Source organism: Leucoraja erinacea, chromosome 6 (assembly GCF_028641065.1).
Source record: "Leucoraja erinacea ecotype New England chromosome 6, Leri_hhj_1, whole genome shotgun sequence".
NCBI classification, from domain to species: domain Eukaryota; kingdom Metazoa; phylum Chordata; class Chondrichthyes; order Rajiformes; family Rajidae; genus Leucoraja; species Leucoraja erinaceus.
This window is the reverse complement of record NC_073382.1, coordinates 69,180,524-69,204,779: the sequence shown is the minus strand read 5'-3', so window position 1 is coordinate 69,204,779 and position 24,256 is coordinate 69,180,524. Positions and strand designations below refer to the sequence as shown.

General features: G+C 43.0%; 1 protein-coding gene across 4 annotated transcripts in view; it reads left to right on the top strand.

The window, feature by feature from the left end:
* The window catches only part of fam76b (family with sequence similarity 76 member B), a 42,804-nt gene extending 32,342 nt beyond the window's left edge, over positions 1 to 10,462 (top strand). For all 4 annotated transcript variants that reach the window (XM_055637317.1, XM_055637320.1, XM_055637319.1 and 1 more), the window contains exons 9-10: positions 1,422 to 1,523; positions 7,072 to 10,462. In XM_055637317.1, coding sequence (XP_055493292.1) covers positions 1,422 to 1,523; positions 7,072 to 7,161 — 192 coding nt within the window. In that variant the 3' untranslated portion in view covers positions 7,162 to 10,462. The remainder of the gene's footprint in view (positions 1 to 1,421; positions 1,524 to 7,071) is intronic.
* Positions 10,463 to 24,256: the final 13,794 nt, after the last annotated feature.

Here is a 24,256-nt window from a genome sequence, read left to right as displayed (position 1 = left end):
GTTGAGACATCAGTCAAACCTTAGGCTTACTAAAATCAACTGTTTGGAACATTAAGAAGAAAAAGAGCACTGGTGAGCTTACAAATCGCAATGGGACTGGCAGGTCAAGGAAGACCTCCATAGCTGATGACAAAATAATTATCTCTATAATAAAGAAAAATTTCCAAACACCTGTCTGACAGATCAGAAACACGCTTCAGGAGTCAGGTGTGGATTTGTCAATGACCAATGTCCACAGAAGACTTCATAAACTGAAATAGAGAGGCTACACCGCGAGATGCAAACCACTGATCAGCGGCAAAAATGAGACGCAGATTAACTTGTATCAGAGAGATGGCAAAGTATGGAGGAGAGAAGGAACTGTCCAAGATCCAAAGCATACCACCTCATCTGTGAAACACGGTGGTGGGGGTATTATGGCCTGGGAATGTATGGCTGCTGAAGGTACTGGCTCACTTATCTTCATTGAAGATACAACTGCTGATGGTAGTGGCATAATGAATTCTGAGGTGTATAGACACATCCTATCTGCTCAGGTTCAAACAAAAGCCTCTAAACTCATTGGCCGGCGGTTCGTTCTACAGCAAGACAATGATCCCAAACATACTGCTAAAGGAGTTTTTCAGAGCTAAATAATTGTCAATTCTTCAGTGGCCAAGTCATTCACCTGATCTGAACCAAATTGTGCTGGCCTTTTGTTGCTGAAGAGGAAAATCCCCAAAACAAGCATTAGCTAAAGATGGCTGCAATACAGGCCTGGCAGAGCATCACCAGAGAAGACATCCAGCAACAAGCGATGTGCATGAATCACAGACTTCAAACAGTCATACTAAACTTGACTACTTTCATTTACATGACATTGCTGTGTCCCAAACATTATGGTAACCTGAAATGGGGGGGACTATGTATAAGCACTGCTGTCATTTCTACATGGTGAAACCAAAATGTATAAAAATGGCCTTTAATAAAATCTGACAATGTGCACTTTAACCACATGTGATTTTTTTCCTATTACAAATCTCAAATTGTGGAGTATAGAGGCAAGTAAATAAATGATGTGTCTTTGTCCCAAACATTATGGAGGGCACTGGCTGTTCTGAGTTAATTACTGATACTGGAATAGATGTTGCATTTACCCCTGACACTCCTAGCTAAAAGAACAGAATATCAGCCGCATATCATGTACTAACATGTTTACTGCCTCTTAACAGACGGCTTTAATGCATGAATAGCGGATTCATGATTGTAACAAGCTTGTGTTTATTATAAAATGAGAAATAATTAAATTATTATGCTCACGTGTGATGAAAGTGTATATGTACCAGTTGGTTCTTGAGAGAAGGAAACTGGGAAATCAAATGGAAAAAATGAAAACGTTTTGATGAATACTTTAGGTGCTTAATATTTTTTATTCTTTAAAGCTGACTGAGTTGAAGGCAGATTTTCAATACCAAGAATCCAATCTGAGAACAAAAATGAACAACATGGAAAAAGCTCATAAAGATGTGGTGGAACAGCTACAGGTATTAACCAGTGTTTTAAAACATATTTGGCTTATTTTGTCTCCACTTATCTGACCATAGTTACAGTGCTCTCCATAATCTTTGGGACAAAGACCCATCATTTATTTATTTATTTATGTACTCCACAATTTGAGATTTGTAATAGAAAAAATCACATGTGGTTAAAGTACACATTGTCAGATTTTAATAACGGCTATTTTTATACATTTTAGTTTCACCGTAGAAATTACAGCAGTGTTTTTACATAGTCCCCCCCATTTCAGGGCACCATAATATTTGGGACACATGGCTTCGCAGGTGTTTGTAATTTTAATTGCCTCCTCAGGTTCAGATTCAATTTTAATTGTCATTGTCAGTGTACAGTACAGAGACAACGAAATGCATTTAGCATCTCCCTGGAAGAGCAACATAGCACACAATTTGAATAAATAATAATAAGGGGCGGGGGGGGGGTGGTGATTGGCAGTCACCGAGGTACGTTGTTGAGTAGAGTGACAGCCGCCGGGAAGAAGCTGTTCCTCGACCTGCTGGTTCGGCAACGGAGAGACCTGTAGCCCCTCCCGGATGGTAGGAGGGTAAACAGTCCATGGTTGGGGTGAGAGCAGTCCTTGGCGATGCTGAGCGCCCTCCGCAGACAGCGCTTGCTTTGGACAGACTCAATGGAGGGGAGCGAGGAACCGGTGATGCGTTGGGCAATTTTCACCACCCTCTGCAATGCCTTCCGGTCGGAGACAGAGCAGTTGTCATACCATACTGTGATGCAGTTGGTAAGAATGCTCTCGATGGTGCAGCGGTAGAAGTTCACCAGGATCTGAGGAGACAGATGGACCTTCTTCAGTCTCCTCAGGAAGAAGAGACGCTGATGAGCCTTCTTGATCAGAGGTATTGTGGGTCCAAGAGAGGTCATCGGAGATGTTGACTCCCAGGAACCTGAAGCTAGAAACTCGTTCCACCTCCGTCCCGTTAATGACCTTAATGCAGGTGTAAGAGAGCTCTCAGCACCTAGTCTTTCCTCCAGTCTTTCCATCGCCTTTGGAAACTTTTATTGCTGTTTATCAGCATGAGGACCAAAGTTGTGCCAATGAAAGTCAAAGAAGCCATTATGAGACTGAGAAACAAGAATAAAACTGTTAGAGACATCAGCCAAGCCTTTGGCTTACCAAAATCAACTGTTCGGAACATCATTAAGAAGAAAGAGAGCACTGGTGAGCTTACAAATCGCAAAGGGACTGGCAGGCGAAGGAAGACCTCCATAGCTGATGACAGAAGAATTATCTCTATAATAAAGAAAAATCCCCAAACATCTGTCCGGCAGATGAGAAACACTCTTCAGGAGTCTGGTGTGGATATGTCAATGACCACTGTCCTCGGAAGACTTCATGAACAGAAATCTAGAGGCTACACTGCGAGATGCAAACCACTGATTAGCCGTAAAAATAGGATGGCCAGGTTAGTTTGCCAAGAAGTACTTAAAAATGCAACCACAGTTCAGGAAAAAGGTCTTTTGGACAGATGAGATGAAGATTAACTCGTATCAGAGTGATGTCAAGAGCAAAGTAGGAGGAGAGAAGGAACTGCCCAAGATCCCAACCATACCTACTCATCTGTAAAAACACGGTAATGGGGTTGTTATGGTCTAGGCATGTATGGATGCTGAAGGTACTGGCTCATTTATCTTCAGCGATGATACAACTGCTGATGGTAGTAGCAGAATGAATTCTGAAGTGTATAGACCACGGGTTGGCAACCTTGTTCTACACTGGGGATGGGACGCATGTCTGTGAGCGGATGGTGGGCCACATCTGTCACGTGTACACATGGGTCCCGCCCCGGATGACTGGCATGAAATCACGTGTTCACAGAAGGTAGACTAAATTGCTGAGGAAACTTAGCGGGTGAGGCATCCTCATGCAATCCTTGCATGTCTCACCTGCTGAGTTTCTCCAGCATTTTTGTCGGCCTTTGATTTTTCCCGCATCTGCAGTTCTTTCTTAAATGTGTTCACAGAAGGTGCGCGGCTTTGCGCAGGTTGAGGTACAGCCAGAGCTCGGCTACGCTCAGGGCGGGCGCTCAGCGAGCCGGATGATCACGGGGCAAAAATTCCGCCTGCGGGCCGGATGATTTCGGGTTACGAGCCGTATGCGGCCCGGGGGCCGTAGATTGCCAACCCCTGGTATAGACACATCCTATCTGTTCAAGTACCAACAAATGCCTCAAAACTCATTGGCCGGCAGTTCATTCTACAGCAAGACAATGATGTTTTATGTCAAACTCTATAGTGTGTTGTGTCCTGTTGATTTTTATTGTATGACTATATGGAAATTCATTTCACTGTGCCAACAGGCACACGTGATAATTAAATCTATCTTGAATCTTGATCCCAAACATACTGCCAAAACACCAAAGGAGTTTTTCAAAGCCAAAAAATGGTCAATTCTTGAGTGGCCAAGTCTCACCCGATCTGAACCCAATTGAGCATGCCTTTTATATGCTGAAGAGAAAACTGAAGGGGACTAACCCCCAAAACAAGCATAAGCTAAAGATGGCTGCAATACAGGCCTGGCAGAGCATCACCAGAGAAGACACCCAACAACTGGTGATGTCCATGAATCACAGACTTCAAACGGTCATTGCATGCAAAGGATATGCAACAAAATACTAAACTTGACTACTTTCATTTACATGACATTGCTGTGTCCCAAACATTATGGTAACCTGAAATGGTGGGACTATGTATAAGCACTGCTGTAATTTCTACATGTTGAAACCAAAATGTATAAAAATGCCCTTGAATAAAATCTGACAATGTGCACTTTAGCCACATGTGATTTTTTTCCTATTACAAATCTCAAATTGTGGAGTATAGAGGCAAATAAATAAATGATGGGTCTTTGTCCCAAACATTATGGAGGGCACTGTATATAATTTAATAACGTCCAGGTATTACTAGAGCATATACCGGCATGACTTTGACTCATTGTGTTGCCATTGTTAAACTGACGCTTGGTGTGAAACATCTAAAACTACTCAGTCTCCTCCTCAGCCATGTGTTGTTATTTCAAAATATGACGCTAATGACATGCAATAATTTTCCTTTAAATTATGAAATGTCATAATAAAAGTAATATCAATAACATTTGCACAGATACTTCTGAAATAAGTTAAATAATATTTCTTGCTAAAAGCTGTTAATTATGTAAATAATAGTGATGGGGAGCAATCCACAGTAACCAGTAAGTAAGCCCAAAGAGAGGGAGAGGGACCCAAACCATTGGCCTATCCATCAGGGTCTTCCATCAACAAATTTAAAAGCTGCTTCTGTGTCCTTGATAAATTTCCTTTTTTGTTTCCACTGCCACCCATGTCCAGCTTTTAAGACCTCGCCTCTGAAGTAGAATTGTTAATAGTTCATGGATATAATTGTTAATAGTTCCATGCCAACCATTGAGTTCCAGCTGCTACGGTCAGGCAAAAGCCTCCGTTGCCATGCAGTGAGAACGGAGAGGTTGAGAAGGAGTTTCTTCTCAGAGGCAATTCGGACTGTAAATGCCTATCTCACCAGGGACTAACTCTACAGAACGTTTTTCCTTCCATTATTTATTATGTAAAAGAATATGTGTGTTATGATTGTGTTTATAATTTGTTTGGTTGTTTTGTTGTTTGTCTTTTGCACAAAAGTCCGCGAGCATTGCCACTTTCATTTCACTGCACATCTCGTATGTGTATGTGACAAATAAACTTGACTTGACTTGACTTGAGTACCTCGTTGTATTACCTCTACAGCTGCACCATTATGCTGCCCTCTCACCTGAGATTGTGCACTCAGCAATTTTATCCTAAGTTTATTGCTGCCACTTATTCTTGTGTTATTTCAATCTCCTGCCATTTATTTATTAATTGACATTGTTATATGTGATTGCTTATGAAATAAAAAAAGTAAATGCTGGAAAAGACATAGCAGCCCAGGCAACTTCTGTGAGAAAGTGAAATGGTTAATATTTCAATTCACTACAGCATTTTGTGTCTTTTATAAACGTGTGTCTACAGTTCCTTGTTCCCCTATTTCACTTTGATGACCTCTAATCAAATGTTCTAACATGATGATTTCGGCATTTTATTTTATTTTTAGTTGATTGAGCTCAGTTGGTCCTGGCTGTAAGGTTCAGGTGCTGCTATATAAGATGTCATCCACTGTAACAATAGACAATAGGTGCAGGAGTAGGCCATTTGGCCCTTTGAGCTAGCACCGCCATTCAATGTGATCATGGCTGATCATCCACAATCAATACCCTGTTCCTGCCTTTTCCCCATATCCCCTGACTCTGCCACCCTATCTAGCTCTCTTGAAAATATCCAGAGAACTAGCCTCCACTGCCCTTTGAGGCAGAGAATTCCACAGGCTCACCACTCTCTGTGTGAAAAAGTGTTTTCTCATCTCCGTTCCAAATGGCTTACCCCTTATTCTTCAACTGTTTCCCCTAGTTCTGGACTCCACCAACATCTGGAACATGTTTCCTGCCTCTAGCGTGTACAAACCCTTAATAATCTTATGTTTCAATAAGAGATCGTCTCATCCTTCTAAATTGCAGATTATACAAGCCCAATCGCTCCATTCTCTCAGCATATGACGGTCCCGCCATCACGGGAATTAACCTTGTGAATCTACGCTGCACTCCCTCAATAGCAAGAATGCTCTTCCTCAAATTTGGAGACCAAAATGGCATACAATATTCCAGGTGTGGTCTCACTAGGGCCCTGTACAACTGCAGAAGGATCTCTTTGCTCTTATACTCAACTCTTGTTATGAAGACCAGCATGCCATTTGCTTTCTTCACTGCTTGCTGTACCTGCATGCTTACTTTATTGACTGATGAATAAGGACCCCCCAGATCCCGTTGTACTTATTTTCCCAACTTGACACTATTTAGATAATAATCTTCCTTCTTATTTTTGCTACCAAAGTGAATAACCTCACATTTATCCACATTAAACTGCATCTGCCATGCATCTGGCCACTCATCCAACCTGTCCAAGTCGCCCTGCATTCTCATAGCATCCTCCTCACAGTTCACACTGCCACCCAGCTTTGTGCATCTGCAAATTTGCTTACTTGTAATCCCTTCATCTAAATCATTAATATATATAGTAAATAGCTGCGGTCCCAGCACCGAGCCTTGCGGTACTCCACTAGTCACTGCCTGCCATTCTGAAAGGGACCCGTTAATCCCTACTTTTTGTTTCCTGTCCGCCAACCAATTTTCTATCCATGTCAGCACCCAAACCCCAATACCATGTGCCCTGATTTTGCCCACTAATCTCCTATGTGGGGCCTTATCAAATGCTTTCTGAAAGCCCAGGTATACTGCATCCACTGGCTCTCCCTTGTCCAATTTCCTAGTTACTTCCTCTGATTTTGTTTAGTTTTCAGACTAAAACTAGACATGGAATGCCTGTAAACAATTTGGAATCTTTTTGATAAATGCTTTCAATAATTTATTGTTGCCGTGTTTTTAAACTTCTTATTCTGTTATCCCAATATTTTTAATAGGCCAAAAATCGAGAATTGTTGAAACAGGTTGCAGCATTGTCCAAGGGTAAAAAGATGGAGAAGAGTGGAAACATCCTGCTGTCTCCTTGAGTTCCTTGGTGGGTCCATCGTGCAAGTGAGAGTAACAGCTGCCATGTTTGTTGAAATTTACTGTGAAGCCTTTAAATATTTTTGCACCCTGATTGTTTTCAAAGTACTTGGATATGGTCTTTTTTAAATATTTTTAACCAGCAATAAGAACCAGGGTTGTCCTATTTAAACATGTGATAGGCCTGATATTGAATCCGTTTTATAATCTTGAAATTGACCATTTAAAAAAAGACGTGGAATGAAAAGTAATAGAAATGCTTCAGCATATTATTACTTCCTGCTGAAAATTTCTCTTTAATGCAATAAAACAGTAAAATGAGTCGCATTTAGCAAAGTTCATTGTTACGATCTTATAGGAAGACATTTATTTTAGAGGTCTGACAAAATATTTCTTCCATCAAAATTGCTTTAATCCTGAATATAAGTAATTTAATAGAAATCGGGGGGAACATTAATTGGCAGTGCAAATTTGATTTATTTGTGGAGCATTGGGAATGACTTCAACCTGCTAAGTTGTAGAAGGATATAATTTATGTAGATATGAATTAATATGTAAAATGGTATGTTGTAAATGATGATCTGCCTGGAGCTGCTTTTCATTTGGAAAATATTGTTCGCAAATGACGGAATAATGAACACTGGATTTTTCTGATAATCTATCTCAAAATGAGATTTGAATGAGTAGGCACTCCTTTGCAGCAGGATTTTGTTTTTCACTATAAATAGCAAATTTCTTTGGAGAGATAGCAATAAAAGTTGATTTTATCGCGAGGTATTGCAAAATTACAAACTAATGTTGGGTTTGAAAAATCTAGGAACTCGGATGGCACAAGCAGCTTGTTTGTTTTCTCCAAACTTTAATTTGGAAGAGCATCTCCTGGATAACACACAAGTTATTTCAATCCATCAGTAGATGCATTTGTAACATTTACAAAACCTTTTTCTTATCATATACCTTCTGCTTATTATTTTCCATGTTAGTCAATTTATGGTAAATGAACAGAATAATTTTGTCTTCAAACATCAACTTATCATTATTGGTGTGTAATACAAGTTTTTTGTTTTTGAATGAAGCTTATAGAATGGACAAAACTCCTAATTGTTTTGTGGTGGAACTGTAGTGCCTTAGGGAAATTAGCTATAAGGTGTACATCCCATTAAAGGGGAAAAAGTTGAACATTTTTGGAATAGATGTTTTTAAAAATTGCTTTCAATGATCTGTGATTCAAATTATACAGTTAAATATCCCATTAAATAATTAGAATAATCTTATAATGGTAAGGCATTTTAACACACAATAACCAACAGTTCTCAAATCTCTTTCATAACACAGTTAAGTGGTGAACTATCACTTTTAAACAATTATTTTGCTATTCTGTATATAGCAAACCATAAATTGTGTATAAAGATAAGTTTGTACAATTTTTTTAAATTCAGCTTTTTAAATAAATAGGTTTTTATGTAAAGGTGCTTTTAAATAACAGAATCAACTTCATTGTTAAACATAGCCTGTTTTATTGTATTTATTTGAAAACAATTCAAATTTTTTAAATTAAAGATTTTTAAAAACATTTTGTACCATACATTTTTAAATTGCCCAAATATAAAAACTTGAAATAACGTAGTGATGTAAGTAGCAAAAAAAGATCTACAGCACTCATTTGTACTTTTGACTCTTGATAGTCAACAGAATGCTGTTAAGATTTTTACGTACAAAGCTTAAACCTGCTGTTTATGCACAGTAACCCTCTACATTTTGATTTAATTCAGATTTTTGTTGTAATATTAATAACACTCTACCTGTGTCTCGTATTCTGGCAACACAAGAGCAGGCCTTGTTTTCTTGACGAGACATAAGATGCTGGAAACTTGAGCAAAAAAACTAACTGCTGGAACAACTTGGTGAGCCAGACAGCATGGGTGAAGGGAAATGGATAGACAACATTTCAGGTTGGGACCCTTCTTGAAGAGTTTCAAACTGAAACGTTGAGTATTCATTTCCCTCCTTATTTTCTTGAGTGGTATTCTCCACCAGCAAAAGGTTGCGCTCTGGCCCATAAAAACCTATGCATCTAATACATATTAAATGTCAATTATATCATCTTTGCTAAATGCACGAAATAATAGTTAAAACATTACAATGTCTCAGGCTGATGCGATATTACTACTTGATAATGTTGCAGTGTTGTTCAAAAACAGGCTTTAAAGCATCCAGCATAACTTCCATATGGGATCATTATAGAATTATGAGTATCATGTAACAAGAGTAACATTTTGTCTGAATGCTCTTGGTTTCATATTGATATGGAAGTATTTGCTAGCATATTTTACCATTAACCCTAGACATGAATTATCTTTGGTAGAGGTGTTTGAATATTTGATAAAATGTAAGCGTGTTTGGTAAGGTAGATCGATTTGTTTTTTTTCTGAAAAAATATTTTACAAAAGTTGGTAGAATAGAATTAGAATGTGATTTAATTCCACATGTTAATTGTCAATGACCTCCACCAGTAACAGTGCCTTGTCATTCTGCGGTTATCAAATTTGGCGTTTATTTTAGGGCTGTAGTACAATTTGTTGTGAAATTCTGTTGAAACATCAGTGTACAATTTCAAAAAAATGTTTTCTTTGCTGTAGGTACTTCCATATTACAAAACATTGTTTAATCATGTAAATATGCATTTTCACTGAGACTATAATTTCAGTTCTGTTTAATGTATGACAGATTATATTTCATATTTGAGCTACAGATGTGTACAGTGTCAATGTGAAATGGGTGCATAGAATTCAAAGGCTTCACAGTATTTAATTCAAAATGATCAATTTTAATCATGTGCTGAATTTTAATACAGTTTTTATTTGTTTATACCTCCATTTATTACTTGAAAAGTTTTAAGTTGTAAAATAGCCTGAGATGTTTTCTTGCAACAATAGACATAGACTTATGCTTATTTTTATTTTATTTGGAAATAAATCTTCTGTATGTGGTGAAACTGCAAGGTAAAATTGTACTGTACTTCATGTGTATGTAACCATAAAAACAAGTGTTTTTTTTTAATGGTATAGGATTTAAGTCTAAGCTGCCAGTTGTATATTTCAAAATCTCAGAACTCACCTTGTTATTTCCTGTGTGTCCTGGTTAAGGAACTAAATGCATTAAAATGCTTGGAATGTTTTCCTCCGAATTTGTAACTGTACACAGGAATAGATTGAAATCTGTAATCATAAGTTGGTCAACAACTGAATTTTTATACTTGTTCTTTTTAAAATCTTGACAATTTGAAATAAATCTTCTTAAATATTCTGCTTTACTATTGCATTGAATCGTAGTCACACCTGACAATTCACCTAAATTTCCCTGATGACTCATTGAGAAGCTGAGTCATGCGCATTAAAAATGACCCTAAACCACATAAAGCGCCATATTTTTGCATACCCATTTGCTATCAGGGTTGCAGTAACTTGATTTAGGAAATTACATCAACAGTGTTGATTGTTATTCTGGTGGCCATCTTTTGCTGGAAGCATGGATTTATTTGTGGTAATGAGGATGGATATTTGGGCTTGGTATGATGACCTCAATAGAAACATAGCTGTTCAACTACTGCTCTTCTCAAAATTATGCTATTTGGATGAGTTACTAGAGGATAACATTCTATAGAAGTATGTATCATAAATTAATTTTCTTTGCGGGGACAAGATTATTTGAAGAAAGGTAAAATAATTGAATCGATTTCATTGTAAATTATTTCATTTATCAATTTTATCAAAACAATCCTAGAGCTCAGCATGTCACTCCACTAAGTTGTATGGGCCAAGCTAATATTGAATATGTGGCATATGCTGGGTGAGATAATTGCTGGTCAATGAATATTTGTTTATAATATCAGCCAGCAAAAAGACAATGGAAGTGTTCTTCATGAAATGTGTGGAGTTTGTATGAAGAGTATTATTCTTGCCTTTGTTATCATTAAGTTGGAGAATAAAAGCATTGCTCCCAAGTGAATGCTATTAAGAAAATCTTACAAATGGGATTAACTGTACAAATGGGACCAATATTGCTGTGTTGAAACTGGATCACCTGTAACTGAGAGTTATGTGGTATCCTACCTTTGACTGAGCCTCAAGAGGTGCATTTGTTTTTGTGGTGTGGGCTTCCAGGATTATGTTTATATTTAATTAACTTTGAATGTACATGGTTAATAAACACTATTAGCTAGTGTAGAAGGGGGGGCCTGAGGATTGAATGTCAGTTTCAACCAGGAATTCGTATAAACCAGTCTTAAAAAAAACCATGTTACCGTGTAAATGACAAATCGTAATCAAACAGACACCATTATCTGTAGAGAGTGCCATTTCTCGATGTCATGGTAAAAATAAATCATTTCCAGATGTCTGGATTCCCAACAAAGGTGTTTGAATATGCATGATTGTTCTTGTCATTTGAGATGCGCGCCTTTGCGATAAAGTTGCTGCCTTACAGCGCCAGAGACCCGGGTTCGATCCCGACTATGGGTGCTGTCTGTACGGAATTTGTATGTTCATCCCGTGACCACGTGGGTTTTCTCCGAGATCTTCAGTTTCCACCCACACTCAAGACATACAGGTTTGTAGGTTAATTGGCTTGGGGAAATTGTAAATTATCGCTAGTATGCATAGGATAGTGCTAGTGCACGGGGATTGCTGATTGGCGCGAACTTGGTGGGTCGAAGGGGCCTGTTTCCGTGCTGTATCTCTAAACTAAATTAAAATATGCATATGTACAGTGCCCTCCATAATGTTTGGGACAAAGACCCATCATTTATTTATTTGCCTCGGTACTCCACAATTTGAGATTTATAATAGAAAAAAATCATATGTGGTTAGAGTGCACGTTGTCAGATTTTAGTAAAGGCCATTTTTATACATTTTGGTTTCACCATGTAGAAATTGCAACAGTGTTTATACAGTGTATTCAGAAAGTATTCAGACCTTCACTTTTTCCACATTTTGTTACGTTACAACCTTATTTAAAAATTGATTAAATTCATTTTTGTTATCATCAATCTGCACACAATACCCCAGAATGAAGTGAAAACGGGTGTTTAGAAATGTTTGCAAAGTAATTAAAAAGAAATAACTGAAATTTTACACAAGTATTCAGACCCTTTGTTGTGACACTCAAAATTGAGCTGAGGTTCATCCTGTTTCCATTGATGATCCTTGAGATGTTACTGCAACTTGATTGGAGTCCACCTGTGGTAAATTACGTTGATTGGACATGATTTGGAAAGGCACACACCTGTCTATATAAGGTCCCACAGTTGACGGTGCATGTCAGAGCAAAAACCAAGCCATGAAGATGAAGGAATTGTCCAAAGACCTCAGAGACAGCATTGTGTCGAGACACAGATCTGGGGAAAAGTATCAAACAATTTCTGCAGCATTGCAGGTCCCGAAGAGCACAGTGGCCTCCGTCATTCTTAAATGGAAGAGCTTTGGAACCACCAAGGCCAAACTGAGCAATCGGTGTGGAAGGGGCTTGGAGTTTGCCAAAAGGCATGAGAAGCAAGATTCTCTGGTCTAATGAACTCGGGCCTGAATGCCAAGCGTCAAGTCTGGAGGAAACCAGGCACCGCTCATCACCTGGCCAATAACATACCTGTGGTGAAGCATGGTGGTGGCAGCATCATGTTTTTCAGCGGCAGGAACTGGGCTAGTCATGATCGAGGGATAGATGAACGGAGCAAAGTACAGAGAGATCCTTGATGAAAACCTGCTCCAAAGCGTCCTGGACCTCAGACTGGGGTGAAGGTTCACCTTCCAACAGGATAACGACCCAAAGCACACAGCCAAGACAACGCAGGAGTGGCTTTGTGACAAGCCTATGAATGTCCTTGCCTGGCCCAGCCTGAGCCCGGACTTGAACCCGATCGAACATCTCTGGAGGGACCTGAAAATAGCTGTGCATCGACGCTCCCCATCCAACCTGACAGAGCTTGAGAGGATCTGCAGAGAAGAATGGGAGAGATTACCCAAATACAGGTGTGCTAAGCTTGTAGCGTTATACCCAAGAAGACTTGATGCTGTAATCGCTGCCAAAGGTGCCTCAATAAAGTACTGAGTAAAGGGTCTGAATAATTATGTAAATGTGATATTTCAGTTATTTCTTTTTAATTACTAATTTTCTAAACACCTGTTTTTGCTTTTTATTATGGGGTATTGTGTATAGATTGATCATAAAAAAAATGAATTTAATTCATTTTAGATTAAGGCTGTAATGTGGAAAATGTGATGGGGTCTGAATACTTTCTGAATGCACTGTACATATTTTTCCCCCCCCCCCCCCCCCCCCCCCCCCCCCCATCCGGGGCACCATAAACACCATGGTTGGGACACATGGCTTCATGGGTGTTTGTAATTGCTCAGATGTGTTTAATTGCCTCCTTAATGCAGGTATAAGAGAGCTCTCAGCACCTAGTCTTTCCATCACCTTTGAAAACTTTTATTGCTGTTTATTGGCATGAGGACCAAAGTTGTGCCAATGAAAGTCAAATAAGCCATTATGAGACTGAGAAACAAGAATAAAACTGCTAGAGATATCAGCCAAGCCTTGCGCTTACCAAAATCAACTTTGGAACATCATTAGGAAGAAAGAGAGCACTGGTGAGCTTACTAATCCCAAAGGAAGGCCAAGGAAGACCTCCACAACTGATGACAGAAGAATTCTCCAATGAAAAATCCCCAAACACCTGTCTGACAGATTGGAAATACTCTTCAGGAGTTAGGTGTGGATTTGTCAATGACCACTGACCGCAGAAGACTTCATAAACAGAAATACAGAGGCTATACTGTAAGATGCAAACCACTGATTGGCTGCAAAAATAAGATGGCCAGGTTACAGTATTTGATTTGATAGAATTTATTGCCACACAACCAGGGTCGGTGGAATTTTGGGTTGTCAGCAGCGGTACAATAATAAAGAACACACAACCACAATAAAAAATGTAACACAAACATCCACCACAGCATTCATCACTGGTGGAAGGCACAGAACTTGGCCAGACCTCCTCCATTTTCTCCCGTGGTCGGGACCTCCACCCTCTGCAGCCGTTGCTGCGGACGTCCAGTTGGTAACGGACAAAGTCAAAGGCAAGTCCAGGATCGGCTCTTCCCCACTGGAGACCGCGGCTTCAGGTTGGTGTAGGCCGCAGGCCGGCGGTCGAAGATTTAAGGTTCCCGCCGCAGCCAGAAGCTCCGCAGACCGCAGGGCCGGTGGTCGAAGCTCCCCTCCAGGGGTGATGGTAAGTCCATGCCGGACCCACGGTAGAAGTTGTCCGCGGGCCAGCAGTGATGGCTTCTTCTTCTTCCCCCGGGTCCCCCACGAGGGATCCCGGGCTGTAGACGCCGCGCCAGCTGGAGCTGTGCAGACCGCGGCTTCAGGCTGCCGGCTGCCCCGGGCCAGCGAAACTGAGCGATTCCCTCCAGCGAGGGCTCACTCACCCCATGCCGAGAGTCCACGCTGCGCCCACCGCTGAAGCCCCGGGTGCGTCTCCGGGAAAGGCCGCGCCGATCCTTGCTGTTAGGCCACGGGGGAGGCGACCTGGAAAAAGTCGCCTCTCCGTGGAGGAGGCGGCTGAAACGGTTTCCCCCTTACCCCCCCCCAACAAAACACCGAGAAACATCAAAAACATACTTTAAAACATACTAAAAAAAAAAAATGTTTAAAGTTGGGGAAAAAAACTAAAGCGCTGCTGCCACTGCGGCGCCCCCTACCTACCTTTGCCCCCCTACCTATGCCAAGAAGTACTTAAAAAAGCAACCATAATTTTGGAAAATGGTCTTGTGGACAGATGAGACTAAGATTAACTTGTATCAGAGTGATGGCAAGAGCAAAGTATAGAGAGAAGGAACTGCTCAAGATCCAAAACATACCACCTCATCTGTGAAACATGGTGTTAGGGGTGCTATGGCCTGGGCATGTATGGCTCCTGAAGGTACTAACTCACTTATCTTCATTGATGATACAACTGCTGATGATAGTAGCATAATGAATTCTGAAGTGTATAGAAACATCCTATCTGCTCAGGTTCAAGCATATGCCACAAGGGGGGGAGAAGGCAGGGTGGGAGGGAGAGGGGGGAGGAGGGGAGGATGGAAGGGGGGGGGGGGGAGGGAGAGGGGTGGGGGAGTGGGGGAGGTGATGAGGGATAGTGGGGGGGGGATAGGGGGTGATGAGGGATAGTGGGGGGGATAGGGGGGAGGTGAGGGATAGGGGGGAGTAGGGAGTGGAGGGAGTGAGTGAGATTAGGGGGTAGGAAGGGGAGGAGAGGGAGGGAGAAGAGGAAGGGGAGAGTGCTGGAGATGAGGGGAAATGAGCCGCGCCTGCGCAGTTGGGGGCTATGGGTGAGTGGTGGAATATTGCGTTGGGGGAACGGGTTGAGTTGGGGGACCAACCTTAGTCTAGTTGAAACTAATTGCCTACCAAAATCACACGAGACTGCAGACGCTGGAGTTAGCAGGTCAGGTAGGATCTGTGGAAGGAATTGATTGGGACCCTTCTTCAAGATTTGGATAGAGACCTGAGATGATGTGGTGGGTCAAGATCTGGCAAATGATAGGTGAATCCTGGGAAGGATGGGGTTCATTGACAGATCGACACAAATGAGTAACTCGGCCTGACAAGCAGCATCTCTGGAGAGAACGAACAGGTGACGTTTTGGGTTGAGATCCTTCTTCAGACTAGTCAGGGAAAGGGAAACGCGAGATATAGATAGTGATGTAGAGAGATATAGAATAAATGAATTAAGGTTTCAAAAAAGTAACGATAAACGAACCAGGCCATTGTTGGGAGTTAGCTAGGTGAGAACGAGAACCTGTTGCGACATGCCTAGGGGAGGGCTGGAGAGTAGAGGGCCTGTCCCACTTGGGCCGTCACTTGCGTGACAGGCCGGTAGTGATGGTCCCGCGAGAGTCATGCACGTCACCATGCGCCCATACAACCGTCTGAAGCACGTGACGTAATTTGAAGATGGACACAAAATGCAGCAGTAACTCAGCGGGACCAACAGCATCTCTGGAGAGAAGTAATGGATAATGTTTCGGGTCGAGACTCTTCAGTCTGAAAGAAGTGTCTTGACCCGAAGTCACCAATTGCTTCTCTCCAGAGATGCTGCCGGTCCCGCTGAGTTACTCCAGCATTTTGTATCTATCTTCAATTTTCTTGGCTTCGCTCTGGGAGTAGAAGTGGGGGCGGATCCGGATCCGCAACGGCCGTGAGCCCCAGGCTGAGCGACGATCGTTTGCCTGCTCCTGCTGCTGTTGGAGGTGAGACCTTGCGTCGCGCCAGGGTCTTGGGCCTGTCCCACTTTGGCCGTCAGTTACGCGACAGGTCGGTACCGCGCGAAGATTTCATTCAGGACGAAGTCCACACTCCTCCACGCCACTCCACACTCCTCCACCCCACTCCATGCTCCCGTCCCCGCGCTATCCACTCGCTAGCAGGTCGCATAAATGGCGCGCGAAAGACAGCCAAGTGGGACAGGCTCTTAAGGGAATGCAGCGGTTACTTGAAGTTGGATAAATCAATATTCATACTGCTGGGGTATAAGCTGCCCAAGCAAAATACAAGATGCTGTTACTCCAATTTGTGATCAGCCTCACTCTTACAATGGAGGAAGCTGAGGACAGAAAGGTCAGTGTGGGAACGGGAAAGGGAATTAAAGTGTTTGGCTTCCGGGAGATCAGGTAGGTTGAGGCGGACTGATTAATCTGGTAGGCGAGAGAATGTAGAGATGGTCATAAAGTCTACAGGTGTTTAGTGGCGAATACAAAGGACTAAAGCTAATGGAATCTGAAAAGAAAGGAAGGTGAGGAGTGAAATGTGCAACCAGAGGGATGGTGGGTGGGTGGGGAAAAAGGGGACCCGAAAGATATGGAGTGGGTGATGAGCAGGAGTGGAAAAGGGCAAAGAAACCGAGTGGCGGGGTACTTGAAAGAGAGTTGTTTGTGAGAGGAACAGGATAGGCAAGGAATAGATTACGGCTGTAGTTGGGGTTACCTGAGATTGGAGAATTCATTGTTCATGCTATTTGGGTTGTAGGTTACCCAAATTAAATATGAATTGGTGATCTTCCTGTTTACATGTGACCTTACTCTGGCAATGGAGGAGGCTGAGAACAGACAGGTTTGAATGGGAAGAGCAATTGAAGTGGTTTCAGCTGGCACTGGTGTACAGAGCACAAATATTCAGCGAACTGGTCTACAATGTAAATGAGGTAGATTTGAATGCATGGATGAGGTTGGAGCAGATGCATATAAACCTCTGTCTTACATGGAAGGAGTGTTTGGACCCTTGAATGAAGATGAAGAGGTGGTGCAGGGGCAGGTGTGGTCACCATCAGAGTGATCCCGTCTCCAACGCACCCCCTCCTCGTGGAACCCCCCTCGTGGCCAATTTCCGGCTTTAGAACTTTTTATCAATAACTGCCGTCGCGACATCAACCGCCTCAACTTCTCCACTCCCCTGTCTCACTCCAATCTCTCACCCCAGGAACGCTCTGCCATCGACTCACTCCGCAACAACCCAGATTTGGTTATCAAACCCGCTGACAAGGGAGGTGCCGTGGTAGTCTGGCGCGCCGATCTCTACAAAGCTGAGGCCACGCGCCAACTATCGGACACCTCCTCCTACTTACCCCTGGACCATGACCCCACTGACGAGCACCAGGCCACCATCTCCAGCACCATCACCAACTTCATCCACTCCAATGCCCTGCCCGACCGAGCCTCCAACCTCATCGTTCCCCAGCCCCGCACAGCCCGATTTTACCTTCTCCCTAAAATCCACAAACCTGATTGTCCCGGGAGACCCATTGTCTCCGCCTGTTCGTGCCCCACCGAACTCATTTCCAAATACCTTGACTCCATCCTATCACCCTTGGTTAAATCCCTCCCTACCTATGTCCAAGACACCTCAGACACTCTCCGTCGTCTCTGCGCATTCAATTCTCTAGGCCCTCACCCCCTCATCTTCACCATGGACGTCCAATCACTATACACCTCCATCCCCCACCACGATGGTCTCACAGCCCTCCGGTTCTTCCTCGACCAGAGAAGCAACCCATACCCAGCCACTGACACTCTCCTCCGCCTAGCGGAGCTGGTCCTCACCCTCAATAACTTCGCGTTCGACTCCTCCCACTTCCTCCAAATACAAGGCGTAGCTATGGGCACACGCATGGGCCCCAGCTATGCCTGCCTATTTGTAGGTTACGTCGAGCAATCCTTGTTCAATACATACCAGGGCCCCATCCCCAACCTCTACCTCCGCTACATCGACGACTGCTTTGGTGCCACCTCCTGCACCCGCACACAACTGACTGACTTCATCCACTTCACCACTAATTTCCACCCGGCACTGAAATACACCTGGACCATTTCCGACACTTCCCTACCATTCCTTGACCTCACTATCTCCATTGCAGGTGATAGACTTCTAACCGACATACACTATAAACCCACTGACTCCCATGGCTATCTGGACTACACTTCTTCCCACCCTGCTTCCTGTAAGGACTCCATCCCCTACTCCCAATTCCTCCGTCTACGCCGCATCTGCTCCACGGATGAGGCGTTCCACACCAGGACATCGGAAATGTCCTCACTATTCAGGGAACGGGGGTTCCCCTCCTCCACCATAAATGAGGCTCGCACCAGGGTCTCTTCCATACCCCGCAACACTGCTCTCTCTCCCCATCCCCGCACTCGCAACAAGGGCCGAGTCCCCCTAGTCCACACCTTTCACCCCACCAGCCGTCACATACAAAAAATAATCCTCCGTCAGTTTCGCCACCTCCAACGTGACCCCACTACTCGCCACATCTTCCCATCTCCCCCCATATCTGCCTTCCGCAAAGACCGCTCCCTCCATAACTCCCTTGTCAATTCTTCCCTTCCCTCTCGGTCCACCCCCTCCCCGGGCACTTTCCCTTGCAACCGCAAGAGATGCAACACTTGTCCCTTTACCTCCCCCCTCGACTCCGTTCAAGGACCCAAGCAATCGTTCCAGGTGCGACAGAGGTTTACCTGCATCTCTTCCAACCTCATCTATTGCGTCCGCTGCTCTAGATGTCAGCAGATCTATATCGGTGAGACCAAGCGGAGGTTGGGCGATCGTTTCGCCGAACACCTCCGCTCAGTCCGCAATAACCAAGCTGACCTCCCGGTGGCTCAGCACTTCAACTCCCCCTCCCACTCCGCCTCCGACCTCTCTGTCCTGGGTCTCCTCCATGGCCACAGCGAGCAGCACCGGAAATTGGAGGAACAGCACCTCATATTCCGTTTGGGGAGTCTGCACCCCGGGGGCATGAACATCGACTTCTCCCAATTCTGTTAGTCCTTGCTGTCTCCTCCCCTTCCTCAGCTCCCCTGCTGTCTCCTCCCACCCTCCAGCTTTCCGGCTACTCCTCCTTTTCCCTTTCTTGTCCCCACCCACCCCCACCCCTGATCAGTCTGAAGAAGGGTTTCGGCCCGAAACGTTGCCTATTTCCTTCGCTCCATAGATGCTGCTGCACCCGCTGAGTTTCTCCAGCTTTTCTGTGTAACCTTCGATTCTCCAGCATCTGCAGTTCCCTCTTAAACACCAATAATCTCTTCCCCTCCTCACCACTTTCTGCTTTCCACATAGAACACTCTCTCCATGACTCTCTGGTTTGCTCATCCTCCTTCCCCATACAGTGCATCCCTGCTTGCAAAGCACTCTTCCCTGCAATCTTGAAGAAGGATCCTGACCCAAAACATCTGTTCATTTCTCTCTGTGTTCCTCCAGCAGCTTTAAAAATAAAATCATCTGCTGTTACCTTTGTGCTCAATGTACTTTTGAGGTGTTTTTTTTAAAACCTTCCAAGGGATTCCACCAGGAGTCTCCGATCACTTATTCGGCCACTGTTGAAGTATTGTGTTGCACTTTGTATCAGCAGTCTTGTGTACTGAGAGGATGAGGGAAAATTGGCCCAGGACCTATTTTGTAACCGCATTGGCATTTGCTGGAACTTGCCAGTCTTGATAAGTTATATGTTAAGAAAATGTACAAGTGCCAGATAAAAGTGCTGGACAAAGTGAAGTATGCTTTCAAAAATGGTGTTGAAAACCTGAAAACAAATCATACTGATCAGAGAGAGACAAAAGGTTAAGGGGTTCTGGTTTCTCAACTCTTAACTTGATATCAGCATAGTCATACAGTGTAGAAACAAGCCCTTCGGCCTAACTTGCCCACACCAACCAATATGTTCCATCTACACTACTCCCACTTGCTTGCATTTAGCCCATATCCCTCCCTCTTAGCCTGTCCTATCAGTAGAGCCAGGATGTTTAGGCGCTAAAAAACTTTGAAATAGGCAGGCAAAAAGGCATAATAAAATTACAAAAAAGGCACGAAAAAGGCATTTATTGACAAAAAAAGGCACGTATTTCCAACACCAAGATATGGTTAAAAATGATAATATAAAGTTATTCTACATTAAATGACCAAAGTTACCAGGTTGCACATAATTAATAGCATTTTTATTAAATTATCTACTGTTAAACTATGCTGTCTATCAGACAGAATATGCTTCAGTTGTGAGAAACTTATTTTTACCTCAGCTGAGGTCACTGGTGCATACCCGAAACAAGCTAGAAACTCTATATTCTTGTCGATATCTTGTGCATTACAACTACCTTTGAGAACCTTAGCAATGTTTTGTATTTCTTCAAGATCTTTGTTAGCTAAATTCACTTTCTCACATTTTCCTTGTATGTCTTTACCTACATCGTCAGGAATTATACGGATATCGTCAGTTACTTTGTTGAAAACCTGCAAGTTATTCATTAATGTTTCGCCACGTTTCTCAAGGGAAGTGATAGCTTGCGGGAAGTTTGCAAAATTGGAAGCAATAAACACAAGATTCCGGTGGAGGGACATTTTCTGCAGGATTTCACTGACGATCCTGACTGCAGTAGATTCTTCTTCAAAACAGTTGACGATTTATTTTATCTTTTCAAAATTTGCTGCGTAGTAGAGTACAGCAGGGAGCCATGTACCCCACCTAGTCAAAACGGGGTAAGGAGGGAGCGGAATCTCGGGTGCCATTTCTTTGAACAACTGCACACGTGACGTTGCTTTGAGGAAGATTTTCTTGACATTGGAAACTAGGCGATCGACATTTGGAAACAAGCTACTTATGTGCTTGACAATTCTATGAAGTCCTTGCGTTAAGCATGTCAAATGCAACATTTTGGGGAATAAAACTTTAAGAGCACAAGCAGCTTTTTTCATGTACAGAGCTGCAAACAAACAGAAGAACATTCTCTGGAATTCTCTGCCACAGAAGGTAGTTGAGGCCAGTTCATTGGCTATATTTAAGAGGGAGTTAGATGTGGCCCTTGTGGCTAAATGGATCAGGGGGTATGGAGAGAAGGCAGGTACAGGATACCGAGTTGGATGATCAGCCATGATCATATTGAATGGCGGTGCAGGCTCGAAGGGCCGAATGGCCTACTCCTGCACCTATTTTCTATGTTTCTATTCTCGTGTTATATACCTTCTGGCCAAAGTACAGCAAGTGAAGATGTAAACAACTGAGCAATAGTTGAGCTGTTTGACTTCTCCAATACTTCCGATGTCAACAAATACTCCTTTGATGGTTGACCTGCCTCCATTGTACCAATGACCACATTAGCAACATATCTCCCCACAGCATTGGTTGGCTCGTCTACTGAGATCCATATTTTGTTGCATGCAACTTCATCTCTAATTTTCTGCACAACAATGTTGAAGTTGCTGTCAACATAATTTTTCCGTAATGATGACTTGCTTCGTATATGTTCCTCTGTGTATTTCTCTAAAAAAACACTGAGAGATTTGCTTTCCAATTTCCACAGTGGAATTCCAGCATTAATGAATGCCTTGTACAGATCACTCAAAACTCAGATTTGCATCTGGAGCCAGCAGTAAATGTAGTGAGGAGACAAGCTTGGGTATTTGGCTTGTGTAGTCTACACCCCAGCGGTATCAACATTGACTTCACTAATTTTAGGTAACCCTTGTCTTCTCCCTCCTCCGCCTCACCCTTCCCAGCTCTCCTTCTAGTCCTACTGTCTCCGCCTTTTCCTTTCTTTTTCCTGCCCCCCCTCCGCATCAACCTAAAGAAGGGTCTCGACCCGAAATGTCACCTATTCCTTCTCTCCATAGATGCTGCCTCACTCGCTGAGTTTTTCCAGCATTTTTTGTCTACCTTCCAGCATCTGCAGTTCTTTCTTAAATCGATCTTGGAGAAGACTGAACCAGCGGGCAGCAGCACGAACGAATGAATGGCCGACGGTGACGCCCCCGGTTTTGCCCCGGTGGCGGAAATTTTCTTGTAAGTTATATTATGTTAACACGTTAATAATAACATTAATATTAACATGTTAACATTAGAAAACGTCATTGTAATCACAGTACAATTAGAGAAAATAGCACGACCTTTTAGCAAAACGTCAAAAAAGGCTGATTTAAGCACTCGATCGTGAAAAAGGCGTTATCTTGGTGAAATCATCAGAAAAGGCATGAAAAGTCACATGGCATTTATGCTCTACCTATCAGTGTAGCTAATTGCTTCTTAAATGTTGCGATAGTCCCAGCCTCAACTGCCTCCTCAGGCAGCTCGTTCCATACACCCATCACCCTTTGTGTGAAAAACCCCTCAAGATTCCTATAAAATCTTTCCCCTTTCACCTTAAACCCATGCGCTCTGGTGCTCGATTCCCCTACTCTGGGCAAGAGACTCTGTACGTCCACCCGATCCATTCATCTCATGATTTTATATACCTGTATAAGATCACCCCTCACCCTTCTGTGCTCCAGTAAATAGAGTCCCAGCCTACTCAACCTCTCCCTTTAGCTCAGACCTTTGCATCCTGGCAACATCATTGTAAATCCTCTCTGCACCCTTTCCAACATAACACCAACCAACATCTTATATAACTGCAACATGACCTCCCAACCTCTATACGCAATACTTTGACTGATGAAGGCCAATGTGTCAAAAGCCTTTTTTTGACCACCCCATCTACCTGTCATGCCACCTTCAAATAACTTTGTTTACCTGCACTGCCAAATCCCTTGGCTCTGCACACTTCCCAGACCCTCCAGACCCTTACCATTCACAGTGCAGGTCCTGCCCATGTTAGACTTTCCAAAACGCAACACCTCACATTTCTTTGTATTAAATTCCATCAACCATTCCTCAGTCCACCTAGCCAACCGATCAAGATCCTGCTGCAATTTCTGACAACCATCTTCACTATCTGCAATACCACACACTTTTGTATCATCTGCAAACTTGCTAATCTTGCCATGAACATTTTCATTCAAATCATTGATATAGATGACAAACATTCATGGGCCCAGCACCAAACCCTGAGGCACACCACTAGTCACAGGACTCCAGTCCAAGAGGCAACCTTCCACCATCACCCTCTGCTTCCTTCCATGAAGCCAATTTTAAATCCATTCTGTTATCTCTCCTTGGATCCCATGTGATCTAACCTTCTAGAGCAGCCTACCAAGTACTGTACATCTTGTAAATCTTGCCAAGCATTTTGCAGATGCCTTTGTGACAGATCCATCCCTTCCACCTAATACTGTGACCTCTGATATAAACGCATTGTTATTGCTGGAATCGGATTAGTCAGCTGGGATGATCTTATTTAGTTTGAAAAATTAACAGTTCCAGGCATGACGTTAATCAGTAGAGAACATCAAATATATACCACAAGCTGTTAAACCACTATAGGCCATGGGGGGGCAGCGGTGAACACAGGTCTGATATGAAGCTACACAAAAATGCTGGAGAAACTCAGCGGGTGCAGCAGCATCTATGGAGCGAAGGAAATAGGCAACGTTTCGGGCCTAAACCCTTCTTCAGACTTCACCCTTATTTCCTTCGCTCCATAGATGCTGCTGCACCCTCTGAGTTTCTCCAGCATTTTTGTGTACCTTCGATTTTCCAGCATCTGCAGTTCCTTCTTTAACACTCTGATATGAAGCTTACTGAATCTTGCTTGAAGGGATAATTTGGCTTCTTTATTTATA